The following is a 13,435-nucleotide window of genomic DNA, read 5'->3' as shown; positions in this document are numbered from 1 at the left end:
GAAAGGTGAGCTTGATTCCAGAGCCAAGGTATTGGGGACTCCTCCAGAGATTCCATCACCCCCTTCCCTAACACTCTGAGGAGCTGAAAACACTTTTTGAAACTTTTTTTTTTTTTTTGCCTTTTCCCATTATAACCTGGAAAGAACACTGATCAACACAAACCAATGGGTCATTCTCTCTCTTGCCTTCTGAGACCACCTGCACTCTCTATGGAGTGTGTATCTCTCTAAATAAACTTGCTTTCACTTTAAAAGAAACAAAAAAGACAAAACCAATAAAGATAATTTATTATAAAACCACTGAAACTTTCCTTAAAAGCTCAAGCTTGCAATAACTTGAAGGTGACAGAATTAAGGATGGTGGTCTCCACACCCATAGTCATCTGCATCTTTCATAGCGCCTTAGCCTCCTGGCCTCTATCCCCCAGCAATGCCGTCCCTGTGGTGAGGTCCGCCATGAGCCGACTTCTGGATAAGGATAAGGGATTCAGGACCGGTCCCAGCCTTAAACCGAGCGTCCGGAGGCCCGCGCAGAATTTAGCAGCCGTCTGGTCCGAGCTCTGGCTAAAAAGAAAGCAGCTGGTTGGGTGCAGGCTTTGAGGAGACGACCCTAGAGCGATGGTTTTCAAACTCTGGTGTGTAACAGAATTAGCTGCAGGGCGTGTTAAAACACAGATTACTTGGTCCCATCCCCAGTTTCAGATTCCGTGGGTCAGGGTGGGCACCCGAGTTTGCAGTTCTAACAAGCTCCCAGGTGATGCTGATCCTGCTGGTCCTGGGACTACGCTTGGAAATCCGCTGTCCTAGTTATCTAAGTGGTAGGGCAGGCCCACAAGAGACTCTGCAGAGGACATCCCCTAAAAGTGCTGCTCCGACATCCCTCCAGGACCCTCGCCCAGAGTGCACAGATGTGCTAGATTTTCACCTTTGGGTCCTGCCCCTGTCTCCTTCCCAAACTCTTCTCGCTCTCCTGGCTCGGGAGCTGGGACACACACCCAGGGATTTTTAAGACTTGGTGGCTGTTTTCGAAACTGTCCCAGGCCCTGAGACCAAGGAACTGGAATGAGCCGCAAAGATGCGGCAAGCAAGTCCACCTTCCCGGGCTCCTGGGCGGAGGAAGCATTCCCTGCTGGGACCCCTGGAACTCCTACCTCGGTTTTCGCGGATCCGAAGCTGGAAAGACACCGCCACGATGAGGAGCATCGTAAGATGCTGGTAGAAGGGCGGCCCAATAATGAAGATCAGGACTCCGCATCCTGGGACCGCGCTCACCACGAGTAAGACCCCGAACCACCGGTGGAGAGCCGTCATCAGTTCGCCGTCCGGGCCTGGGGAGGGGAGGAGAGGGGTGCTGAGCCTCGGGCCCCAGGGTCACAAAGGGAGGGGGCCCTCGGGGTCGGAGTCCGCCCAGACTGGCTCACGGAGCGTCCAGGATTCCAGGAAACTTCGGGGGCACTGACAGAGCCCCACCCATGAGAAGTAACGTGGGCGGCATCGGACCGGATGCCACCCGCGGACATCCAAGGGCGCTGGCTCCGGGCTCACTCACCGAACAACACGGGAAGCATCCACAGCTCCACGTAAAGGATCTCTGGGTTGTAACTGTCGTCTGGAATCTGCCTCAGACTTAGGGCACGACGAAGCCCCGGGCGCCGGTGGGGCACCGGGAGCAGCATCTGCCAGGGCGCAGGAGGGAGGGAGGGAGCTGGGGAGGGCGGCTGCTCACGGCTCCGGCTCCGGCCCCGCCCCTTCCGCGCGCCCAGACTCGCATCCCACCGCAGCCGCCGCGTCCCTCCGCCCCGCCGCCCCTCCGAACCAGCGGTTCCGGAACAGGGTTGCTGTCCGTCACCGACTCCGCCGTCTGAGGGCCCTGGAACACCCGTAGGCCCGCTAGGCTGAGTTTGCGAGGGTCTCTGGCCGGCTGCATAGCCATGTGCGCTGGGGCAGATCCGATGGCTCCTCGGGTGCCAAGCGGAGAGAATTTGGGAAGGGGGTCAGGGGAGGAAGCCGGGCGGCTGAAGAATGGAACCCACGCGGCCTCGGAGGACTCCACCGTCCTCGAAGCCTCCATGTCTTCTAGAAGGCCCTTCTCTCCAGGCTGAGGTCTCCCGCAGCCACAGCTGTAGGAACCACACCTGCCCACCTTGGGGGAACCTGCAGCCCGCGGAGCCGGGCGGTGGGACCCTGAGCCGCGCTCACTGAGTGCCTGCACCCACCATTCAAGACCTCTTTCCAGAAAACGGAAGCTCCAACACCTGAAACAACTTGTTTGGAGAGAGGAAATTTGCATGTGATGAAAATGGTCCTTGACCTCTTTGATCTTCCTCCCCAAAACATATAATCCCACTCTAATCTTGGCGAAAACCTTACATGACTTCCAGGAGGGGCAGCCTGTGCGCCTCAAAACTGTCAAGGTGATCAAAACCTATGCAAGTCTGGGAAAACGTGACAACCAAGAGGAGCCTAAGGAGGTGGTGAGATGACAGGCAATGTGGGGTCCTGCAACACAAAAGGGATAATTGGTTAAAAATAATAATAATAATTAAGGAAATGGGAATAAGTAGGGACTGTTTCATAGTAATGTGTCACTATTGTTGATTTTAACGATGATTAACAGTGTGTATAATACACTCTATAGAGGACTGTTAATGATAGGGAAAACTGAAAAGATACAGTGTGGAACTCTACTATTGGCTCCTTTTTTCTATAAATCTAACACTACTGTAAAAAGTTAAGATCTAGTAGCAAAATTAAATACAGCTGAGCCTTGAACAACACGGGTTTGGACTGCACAGGTCCCCTTGTGCGTGGATATTTTCAGTAGTAAGTAGGCTTGGGAGTTGGCTGACTCCACAAATGCTGAGTGGCAGGTGGGGAGGAACCCGGTATACGGAGGGGTGACTGTAAGTTATCAGTGGATTTTCCACTGTGTAGTGGGTCGGTTCTCCTAATCCTGGTGATGTTCAAGGGTCAACGGTGAGCAGGAAATATTTACAAATGAAATGGTACATCTAGACTTTACCTCTAAACAATCTCAATGTAGGTAATATAATACAAACAAGATTACTGATTATTTTGAAGCTGAACAATAGACTGGGTTCATTACACTATTTCTCTACCTCCTTTTGGTCTGTTTTTCTTAATAGAAAGTTTAATAGAAAGGAATGAGTTAAATCTATATGCCCAGATATGGGAAAGGAAAAAAGAAGTCTGAGAGTATGTTACGAAGATTAGTTAGAAAGGGGAATATTATTTGTCATGTTATCCTTCCATACTGTGTATATTTGTATGTGCATATTTAAAATGCAACATTAATTGAATAACTTCCGACAAAGGAAGTCTATTCAAACGACAATGACATTTTTAGTCAATCCTCCAATCTCAAGGTATCTTTTTTTAATCCCTTAAACAGAGTAACAGGCTTCTGTGTAATAGGCAGACCATAAATCCTGTGAGTCTCCCGCCTTCTGTTTTAGCAGCGCGGTTGGTTTACCCAGCACATGACGGGAACAGTGTGGAACGCACACCCACTGCATTAAAAAGAAAAATCACCTCTTGTTTCAGGAAAAGTTTTGTTTTAAATAAAATACATCCTTTATAGATGCAAAGGGAAAGTAAATCTTCCCACCTGCCAGTCTCCTAAAATGTGATCCATGAAGGTGATAATGAAATGTGGGGAAATATTTAATTTATTTCTATTTTTTAAAATATTTTTAACAGAGGTACTGGGGATTGAACCCAGAACCTCATGCATGCTAAGCACGTGCTCTACCACAGAGCTGTACCTTCTCCCATCTGGGGAGATATTTTAATAAATGAAAAAGTCCACCAAAGAGGGACATTTACAGAGACGAAAGCTGCCCAGGAGGATGAAAGTACCAGGGAGGTAGGGGTGTTTTTGTTGTTGTTGGTAGTTGATGTTGTTCTTTTTGCTTTGCTTTTGTCTTGTAGCAGACCACCGTCCGCAGTGGCTGTTGCCCTTCTGTGGAGCCAAGGTTTTAAGCAGCTGTTGTACCGGGAAGCCCTTGAACTAACCGGAGTCCATTCCCCAGGTGACAATTCTTCCTATATACAAGAAAAAGGGTTTGATAAACACAACTAGAAGAGCGGGACATTAAGTGTGGGGCCGTGCGCTCCCTTCTAAAAGAGAATGTACTCAGCTTGCATCCCACAGGGCAGAGGGCAGAGGGATGAGGAAATGACATGTCCTTCAGAATCTTTAACTTGCTCAGGGGGAGGGTATAGCTCAGCGGTAGAGCACATGCTTAACATGTATGAGGTCCTAGGTTCAATCCCCTGTACCTCCACTAAATAAATAAATAAGTACACTTAATTACCTCCGCCCCAAAAATTTCTTTTTAATCTTTCACTTGCTCTATTCATGATCCTGTTGACCACTTTGTAATGTTCTGTTTGTTTTGGTTTGGTTTTTGGTACGGGAAGGTAATTAGGTTACTTATTCATTCATTTATTTATTATGTTTTTTAATGGCAGTACTGGGGATTGAACCCAGGATCTCAGCATGCTAAGCATGCGCTCTACCACTTGAATTACACCATCCACTTTTCTACTTTGTGATGTTTTTATTAGCACGTAAAGAAAAGCAGCACATCAGTGCCCTGAACAAGAGATAAACTGTTCTTTGAATGTAATCCCTTTCTCAGGAATGAGATGAGAAGCAGTTTCCTCACCCCCCAGGGATCTGTAACCAGGCTATGTCCGTGGGCTTGGCCATCAACCAGCCTCTCTTCTCAATCTACTGCTAGAAAGAAGAGACAGGGCTGTGACTTTCTAAATTCTCAGACAATTCAAGTCAATAAAGAGGGGAGGGTATAGCTCGGTGGTAGAGTGTCTGCTTAGCATGTACAAGGTCCTGGATTCAGTCCCTAGTACTGCCATTAAAAATAAATAAATAATCCCACTCCTGGGCATATATCCAGAGAAAACTCTAATTTGAAAAGACACATGCACCCCAATGTTCACAGCAGCACTATTTACAATAGCCAAAACATGCAAACAACCTTAAATATCTATTAACACATAAATGGATAAAGAAGAAGTGGTATACGTATACAGTGGAATACTACTCAGCCATAAAAAGTAAATAAAATAATGCCATTTACAGCAACATGGATGGACCTGAAGATCATCATTCTAAGTGAAGTGAGTCAGAAAGAAAAAGAAAATCCCATATGATATCACTTGTATGTGGAATCAAAAAAAAAAAAAAAGAATAAAAGACACAAATGAACTTATTTACAAAACAGACAGACTCACAGACAGAGAGAATGAACTTTTGGTTACCTAGGGGGAAAAGGGGTGGGAAGGGATAAACTGGGAGTTCGAGATTTATAGATACTGCTACTATATATAAAATAGATAAACAACAAGGTCCTACTGTAGAGCACAGGGAACTATATTCAGTAGCTTGTAATAACCTATAATCAAAAAGAATCTGAAAAAATATATGTATGTATATGTATGACTGAAACATGCTGTACACCAGAAACTGACGCATTATAAACTGACTATACTTCAATAAAATAGAATGCAAAACAATAGAAAAGTAAATAAGCAAACAAAATTACTCCCCCCTACCAAATAAAACCTCACTAGTAGGGGGCTGTGAAACCAATGAGTAATATCTGATTATTACCAAATATTCTGAGTGTCAAATAAAAGGATTTCATCAAAAATGGTTTTGAACAACATGTCAATAAAGTTCTCAATCTTAGACTCACAGCTATTTTAAAAGACAAATCAATCAGTTTAGGACCTGGTAAAGAAAAGGAGGTGTTCTTGACCTCTGGCTACAGAGTCTCCTAAACCATCTTGGACAACTGAGGGAAGGAGCTGCCTGCACCCAGAACCACCCCCACCCCCACCCCAGGCTCTGAGCACAGCTGTGAGATTCCTCTCAAATAATAGTAGTTGTTTTTATATATATATATATATGTATATATATTTTTTTTATTGAAGTCTACTCAGTTTACAATGTTGTGTCAGTTTCTGGTGTCCAGCACAATACTTCAGTCATATAGGAACATACATATATTCGTTTTCATATTCTTTTTCACCATAAGTTACTACAAGATACTGAATATAGTTCCCTGTGCTATACAGTATGAACTTGTTATCTATTTTATATATAGTAGTTAGTATCTGCAAATCTCAAACTCCCATTTATCCCTTCCCTCCCTCTTCCTACCCCCACCCCCATAACCAGAAGTTTGTTTTCTGTGTCTGTGAGTCTGTTCCTGTTTTGTAGATAAGTTTCTTTGTCTTTTTTTTAGGTTTCACATATAAGCGATACCATATGGTATTTTTCTTTCTTTCTCTGGCTTACATCACTTAGAATGACATTCTCCAGGTCCATCCATGTTGCTGAAAATGGCATTATTTTGTAATGGTAGTTATGCTGAAACATGATCAGTAGGTGAACTTGGAAGTTCTCTTCTTTCATTTTTCCCCTTTACCCACTTGGTCATCTGTAGGGAATGTTTTTGTTTGTTTGTTTTAATTTAAAAAAAAAATTTTTTTATGTGGGGAATGTTAAGATGAAGACTGCTTTGGAAAAGTGTCCCCAGAATTATAAGACAAAGGCCACTGTACCTCTTAATTGTGACACCCAGGAATAGGGTGCACAGGAAGCTGCAGAAATAAGATTCTAGCTCCGTCTAGTAGACAAAAATACGTTTACCTCCTGAAATTAGAAACTTGCCAAACTTTAGAAAGATGTGAGCATTCCGAACAGAAGGTGAGGAAGGAGGTATCTGTCCATTTGTTGGGTTAAAAAGGCACTGGGAGACACATGGTAAGTGCTGGAGAGGGTGTGGAGAACAGGGAACCCTCCTGCACGGCTGGTGGAAATGCAGTGTGGTGCAGCCACTGTGGAAAATAGTATGGAGGTTCCTTAAAAAACTAATAGACTTACCATATGATGCAGCAATTCTACGCCTGTGCATATAACAGGAGGAAACTCTAATTTGAAAAGATACATGCACCCCAGTGTCCATAGAAGCACTATTTACAGTAGCCAAGAGCTGTAAGTAACCTAAATGCTCATTGACAGATGACTGGATAAAGAAGAAATGGTATATATATACACGATGGAATACTACTCAGCCATAAAAAGTAATAAAATAATGCCATTTGCAGCAATGTGGGTGGACCTAGAGATTATCATAGTAAGTGAAGTCAGTTAGAGAAAGACAAATCCCTTATGATATCACTTATATGTAGAAAAAAATGACACAAATGAGCTTATTTATAAAACAGAAACAGACTCACAGACATAGGAAACAAAATTAAGGTTACCAGGGGAAAGAGGGGGACATAGACTGGGAGTTTGAGATTATCAGATGTTAACTACTGCATGTAAAATAGATATTATATAAACGGCTGTATGTAAAACAACAAGGTCCTACTGTACAGCACAGGGAGCTACATTAAACAGCTTATAAGAGCCTATAATGAAAAAGGATATGAAAAGGAATGTGTATATTCATATGTGTATGTGTAACTGAATCACTGTGCCGTCCACCAGAAATTAATATGACATTGTAAATCAACTATACTTCAATTTTTTAAAAAAGGGGTAGTGGGCAGAATAAGATAATCAAATGTTCAGTCTTTGGCAATGCCTGTGTTTTTTAGCTGTGCTCTTAAAGGAGACCAAGAAGAATTGATTTTCTATTGTATAATTAGTCCCTAACAAAATGTAAAGAGAGATTTGGCTATTTATAACACATACAAGTATATTTACAGAAATAGTCTTTCCTAGTCTTGCAGAGAGGAGGGTCTGGGATGGCAGAGAAGTCTCAAAGCCAGAGCTGCCAGGTAAAATACAGGATGCCCAGTTTGTTTGAATTTCATTTTATTTTATTTTATTTTATTTTATTTTATTTTTATTTTATTGAGTTATATTCAGTTTACAATGTTGTATCAATTTCCAGTGTAGAGCACAATTTTTCAGTTATACATGAACATACATGTGCTCATTGTTGCGTACTTTCACCATGCCACCACAAGATCTTGCATACATTTCCCTGTGCTGTACAGTATAGTCTTGTTTATCTATTCTATATATACCTGTCAGTATCTACAAATTTCAAACTCCCAGTCTGTCCCTTCCTAGCCCCCTCCCCACTGGCAACCACAAGTTTATATTCTATGTCTATGAGTCTGTTTCTGTTTTACATTTAAGTTCGTTTGTCTTTTTTTTTTTTTTTAGATTCCACATATGAGCGATACCCATATTGCTTGAATTTTAGATAACTAATTTTCTGTATAAGTATCTCAAATACCTAAAACTTGAGGATTTCTTTTCAACAAATGAGTGGTTGCCAGAGGCAGGGGTGAGGGGTAGGCAAAAATGGGCGAGGTCATTAAAAGGTACAAAGTTGCAGTTATAAAATAAATAAGTCCTGCGGATGTAATGTACAGTATGGTGGTTATAGTTATTGTAATAATACTAAACTGGATATTTGGAAGTTGCGAAGAGAATATAACTTCAAAGTTCTCATCACAAGAAAAAAAAATTGTGTAACCATGTGTGGTGGTGGATGTTAACTAGACAACTAGACTTATTGTGGTGATCATTTCACAAAATATACAAATATCAAATCACTATTTTGTACACCTAAAACTAATATAATGTTATATGTCAATTACATCTCAATTTCAAAAAAACTTAGAAAGTGACATTACAAAGTTATCAAATGGATGACAGATTTGAAGAAGATACTTGAAAACCAAAGCACCAAGGTACTGAGATGTAGCCCAGGTAAGGAATTCTTGCAAATAAGCAAAAATCAGATGAGGATTCCCAACAGAAAAATTGACAAAGAACATGAGTAGGCAGTTCACAGAAAAGGAAAATAAGTTACAAGTATATGAGATGTTCTACCTATTGAGAAACATGTTAAAGCAATAAGATACAGAAATACAAAGTCAGAGGACTGACACTACCCAACTTCAAGACTTACTACAAAATGACAGTCATCAAGATGGTGTGGTATTGGCCACAGAACAGACAAATAGATCAACGAAACAAGGGATCCAGAAACAGACCCACTCTAATAAGGTCAATTGATCTTTGACAAAGAGAGCAAAGGCAACTCAATGGAGGAAAGACAGTCTTTTCAACAAACATTGCTGTAAGCTATAGCGAAAAAGAATATTGAAAGGAATATATGTACATATATGTATGACTGAAACATGATGCTGTGCACCAGAAATTGACACATTGTTAACTGACTATACTTCAATGAAAAAGAATGCAAAGTTTTTAAAAAGCAAATGCTTTAGAAGTTATAAAGAAAAAGAAAAAAAGAATATTTACTTGTTTTAAAATCAGACATCTTTGTTGACTTTTATAAAATGCTTTTTACAGTATCTAAGATGATAATATGATAAATTATATTAGAAGATCTGTTTTTATTGGTCTATCTTTGCATCTCTAGAATATTTACTGTGTCACAGAAAAACAAACAAACAGCACAGGAACACTTGGATAACCACATACAAAAAAAAAAAGGAAAGAATCAAAAGAATCTAGACACAGACCTCACGTCCTTCACAAAACTAACTCAAAATGAATCAAAAAGCTAAGTATAAAATGCAAAACTTCAAAATTTCGACATTGTAGAATAGATAAACAAGATTATACTCTATAGCACAGGGAAATATATACAAGATCTTACGATAGCCCACGGAGAAAAAATGTGACAATGTATATATATATGTTCATGTAAAACTGAAAAATTGTGCTCTACACTGGAATTTGATACAACATTGTAAAATGATTATAAATCAATAAAAAATGTTAAAAAAAAATGCAAAACTATAAAACTCCTAGAAGATAACATAGGAGGAAATTCAGATGACCTTGGTTTTGGTGATGACTTCTTTACTAAGGTATAATTGACATACAACATCAGTTTCAGGTGTACAACATAATGATTTAATATTTGTATACATTACAAAATGACCACCACATTAAGTCTGGCTAACATCTGTTATCACACATACCTACAAAATTTTTTCTGTTTTTTTTTTTTTTTTTTCCTGTGATAGGGACTTTGAAGATCTACTTTCTTAGGAAACTTCAGATCTGCTATGCAGTATTATTAACTCTAGTCACCATGCAGCACATTGCATCCCAAGGACTTACCTTAGAGCTGTGAGTTTGTACCTTTTGACCATCTTCACCCATTCCACCCGCACCCCCAAATCCCCAGGCAACCACCAATCATTTCTTAGGTATCTATCCACTTGGATTTTTTGTTTTGTTTTTTTTTTGAAAAGTCCACATATAAGTGAGATCAGATGGTATTTGTCTTTCTGTAACTTATTTCACTTAACATAATGCCCTCAAGTTCCATCTGTGTTGTCACAAATGCAGGATTCCATTCTGTCTTATGTCTGGATAATATTCCATTACTTTTTAGATGCAATACCAATGATACAATCCACGAAAGACATAGCTGATAAGCTGGACTTCCTTAAAATTTAAAATTTCTGCTCTGTGAAAGACATTGTCAAGAAAATGATAAGAAAAGCTACAGACTAGAAGAAAATATTTTCAAAAGACATATCTGATAAAGGGCCATGATCCAAAATATACAAAAAACTTAAAATTCAACAAGAAAATAACCAATTTAAAAATGGAGAAATGATCTGAACAGACATCTCACTAAAAAAGACATAAAGATGGCAAATAAGCATACAAAAATATGCTCCACATCCTATGTCATTAGGGAAATGCAAATTAAAACAACAGTGAAATACCACTTCACACCTGTTAGAATGGCCAGAAACCCAAGCTGCTGGCGACGCTGAATGCTGGAGAGGGTGTGGAGCAGCAGGAACTCCTGCATTGCTGACAGGAATGCAAAGTGGTCCATTCACTTTGGAAGACGGCTTGACAGATGTTTACAGAACTAAACATACTCCTGCCCCACAATTTAACAGTTTCACTCCTTGGTATTTTACCCAAAGGAGTTGAAAACTTATGTCCACACAAAAGCTTGCACATAGCAGCTATATTCATAATTGCCAAAACTTGAAAGCAACCACGTTGTCCGTCAGTAGGTGAATGGATGAATGTGGACAATGGAAATGAGCCGTCAAGACATGGAGGTGTCGAATGGGAAAAAAAAAAAAAAGCACAGCCTAAAAGTTGAGAACTGTTTTATTCAGTGGACTTACTGAGGACTTAAGTCTCTCCAGTAGCACTACAGGACTGTTCTGAAAAGGTAAAGGAGGAGACAGGATATATAGGAGTTTTTGCAGGAAAAAAAAAAAAGATTACTGCTAGTTAAAGAAAAACCAGACATCTGAAGTTAGTGAATTTAGTGCTTTTCTATGTATAGGAAGATGCAAGAGTCTGGACTCATTGCAATCCTTTCTTTGATACGCATCTGAGCTATTGAGGGCCAGTGTCCTGAGTCCTTAGGATGCACCATCAGGGGTGACTGCAGTGGCTGAGGGCGTGATGACTGTAGCATCCTTTGTTTACCAACCATATTTTTCATCTACAGCGCCTGCCTTAACTATCTAGGGCCAGTATCTTAGTTGTTTCCAGCCTGAATGCCTTCAGGGTGTGCCTTGAAGATAGGGGCTGCAGTGGCTGATGACTTGATGGCTGCAGCATCCTTTGTTTACTGAAATGGCTAGTGACATGCTTTTTCCACCAAGATGAGTGCAGATAACTTTAAGGACCACTCAGAGAACTTGAGCAGAATTCAGAATAGAGAGATGGAGGGGTGGTACTGGCCCATGCCTGAGTGGTCCTGAGGTAAGAGCTTGGCTAGTACTCCGGCCCCATTTGGCAAGGAATGTTTTCAGGGAAAAAAGCTGAACTTCCATAGAAAGAGGCTCAAAGGCACTTGCTTGCCTTGGGTCTCTTGGACTGCAGCCATCTTTTAGTTGTGGAGGGGAGGAGAATTTGCCACCCAAAATAGGTCTCTCTGGTATATTATTTTAAGCTATTTCCTTCTTTTTTAAAATTTGCATTCTTTTTTTAAATTGAAGTAGTTAGTTTACAACGTTGTGTCAGTTTCTGGTGCACAGCATCGTGTTTCAGTCATACATGTACATCCACATGTTCCTTTTCAGATTCTTTTTCATGATAGGTTACTACAAGAGATTGAATATAGTTCCCTGTGCTATACAGAAGAAACTTGTTATCTGTGTATTTTATATATTAAGCTGACCTTTTTCTAAGAAACAGCAAAGGAAAAGCTCTGAAAACCAAGTAGGAGTTACCCTCTTGTAAGGGACATTTACATTTATAAGGAGAATCTCCGTTTGTAAGAGTGTCTCCCTCCAGGAAGAAAAGGATGACCTACTCTCTAAAAGTTGTCCCAAGGAAGGCAAAGACTTACATCTGCATCACAATCCCCCCCTTCCCCCCGTTTACAGTGCTTTTCCCGGTGACCCCCATAACCGCCCCCGCCCTGGTTAGCTGAGGACGGGATTTAAGGCGAGGCCTTTGGCTACTTCAGTGAGTTGCTCAGTTTCCTGGCTCTCTCCCATGTGTACATGTCATTAAATTTTCCTTCGAGTTTCCTTCTGTTACTCTGCCTCATGCGAATTTTTTTTTGTGGGGGGAATAATTATATTTATTTATTTTAATGGAGGTACTGGGAATTGAACCCAGGACCTCCTGCATGCTAAGTATGGGCTCAACCGCTGAGCTATACCGTCCTCCGTCCTCACCTTGTGAATTTAATTCTTAGACAAGTCTTTGAGTACAAACCTGAAAAAGAAAAGGGAATCGTCCATCTGTTCCCCCTTTTAGTACCCTTCCCTTCCACAGACCCCAAGCCCTGTTCACTTCTCTACTCCCCATTTCTTTTCTTTGCTTGTCTTCCATGGAAGTGTCAGGCCCGAGACAGAAGTTCGGGCTAGGGATCCTTGAAGGTCAGAATTTTCTGATTTTCCTTTTTTTAGCAGTACAGCTGAACTTATTTAATGTGGCAATTTGGCCGTCCTACAAAGTTAAATCGTGTACAACAATAGCCATGCTTTCTGTTAACATTAGGAAGGAAAACAATAGCCCATCTCCGATTACAAGCTCTCTGAACAAACTGGAGCTCCCCAGTCCCACGTGCCACACACAACCCTCCTCCAAAAAGCATTCTTGCCCCTGGTGAGTAACTGTACAGGTTAATGTTTCAAGTTGCTTTCATAGAACTAATTAACATTCCAGACACTTGTTTGCTGAATATATTTCCCTGAAGTCCTGAAAATACTCCTTGGCCACAGCTTCTATTTTTTCTATTTTTAAGGTTTGTTTGTTCGTTTGTTTGTTTTTAATGGAGGTACTGGGTATTGAACCCAGGACCTCATGCATGCTAAACATGCTCTACCATTGAACTATATCCAACCCCCTTTATTTTTGGGGTTTTTTCCCTGGAACAGTGTTCCT

At 41.1% G+C, this 13,435-nt stretch overlaps 1 protein-coding gene across 1 annotated transcript; it reads right to left on the bottom strand.

The window, feature by feature from the left end:
• Window positions 1–309: 309 nt before the first annotated feature.
• On the bottom strand, window positions 310–2,329 carry LOC135319162 (uncharacterized). Its single transcript, XM_064478155.1, has 4 exons — window positions 1,817–2,329; window positions 1,550–1,676; window positions 1,152–1,328; window positions 310–564 (listed from the first exon to the last, which is right to left on the bottom strand). Exons 1-4 carry the CDS (start codon window positions 2,288–2,290, stop codon window positions 506–508), a joined length of 837 nt encoding a protein of 278 aa, XP_064334225.1. The 5' UTR covers window positions 2,291–2,329; the 3' UTR covers window positions 310–505.
• Between the last annotated feature and the right edge of the window lie 11,106 nt (window positions 2,330–13,435).

The sequence above is a fragment of the Camelus dromedarius genome, chromosome 24 (assembly GCF_036321535.1).
Source record: "Camelus dromedarius isolate mCamDro1 chromosome 24, mCamDro1.pat, whole genome shotgun sequence".
Taxonomy (NCBI): Eukaryota; Metazoa; Chordata; class Mammalia; order Artiodactyla; family Camelidae; genus Camelus; species Camelus dromedarius.
Note: the sequence above shows the minus strand (reverse complement) of the source record. Positions and strands in the feature narration are given on the sequence as shown.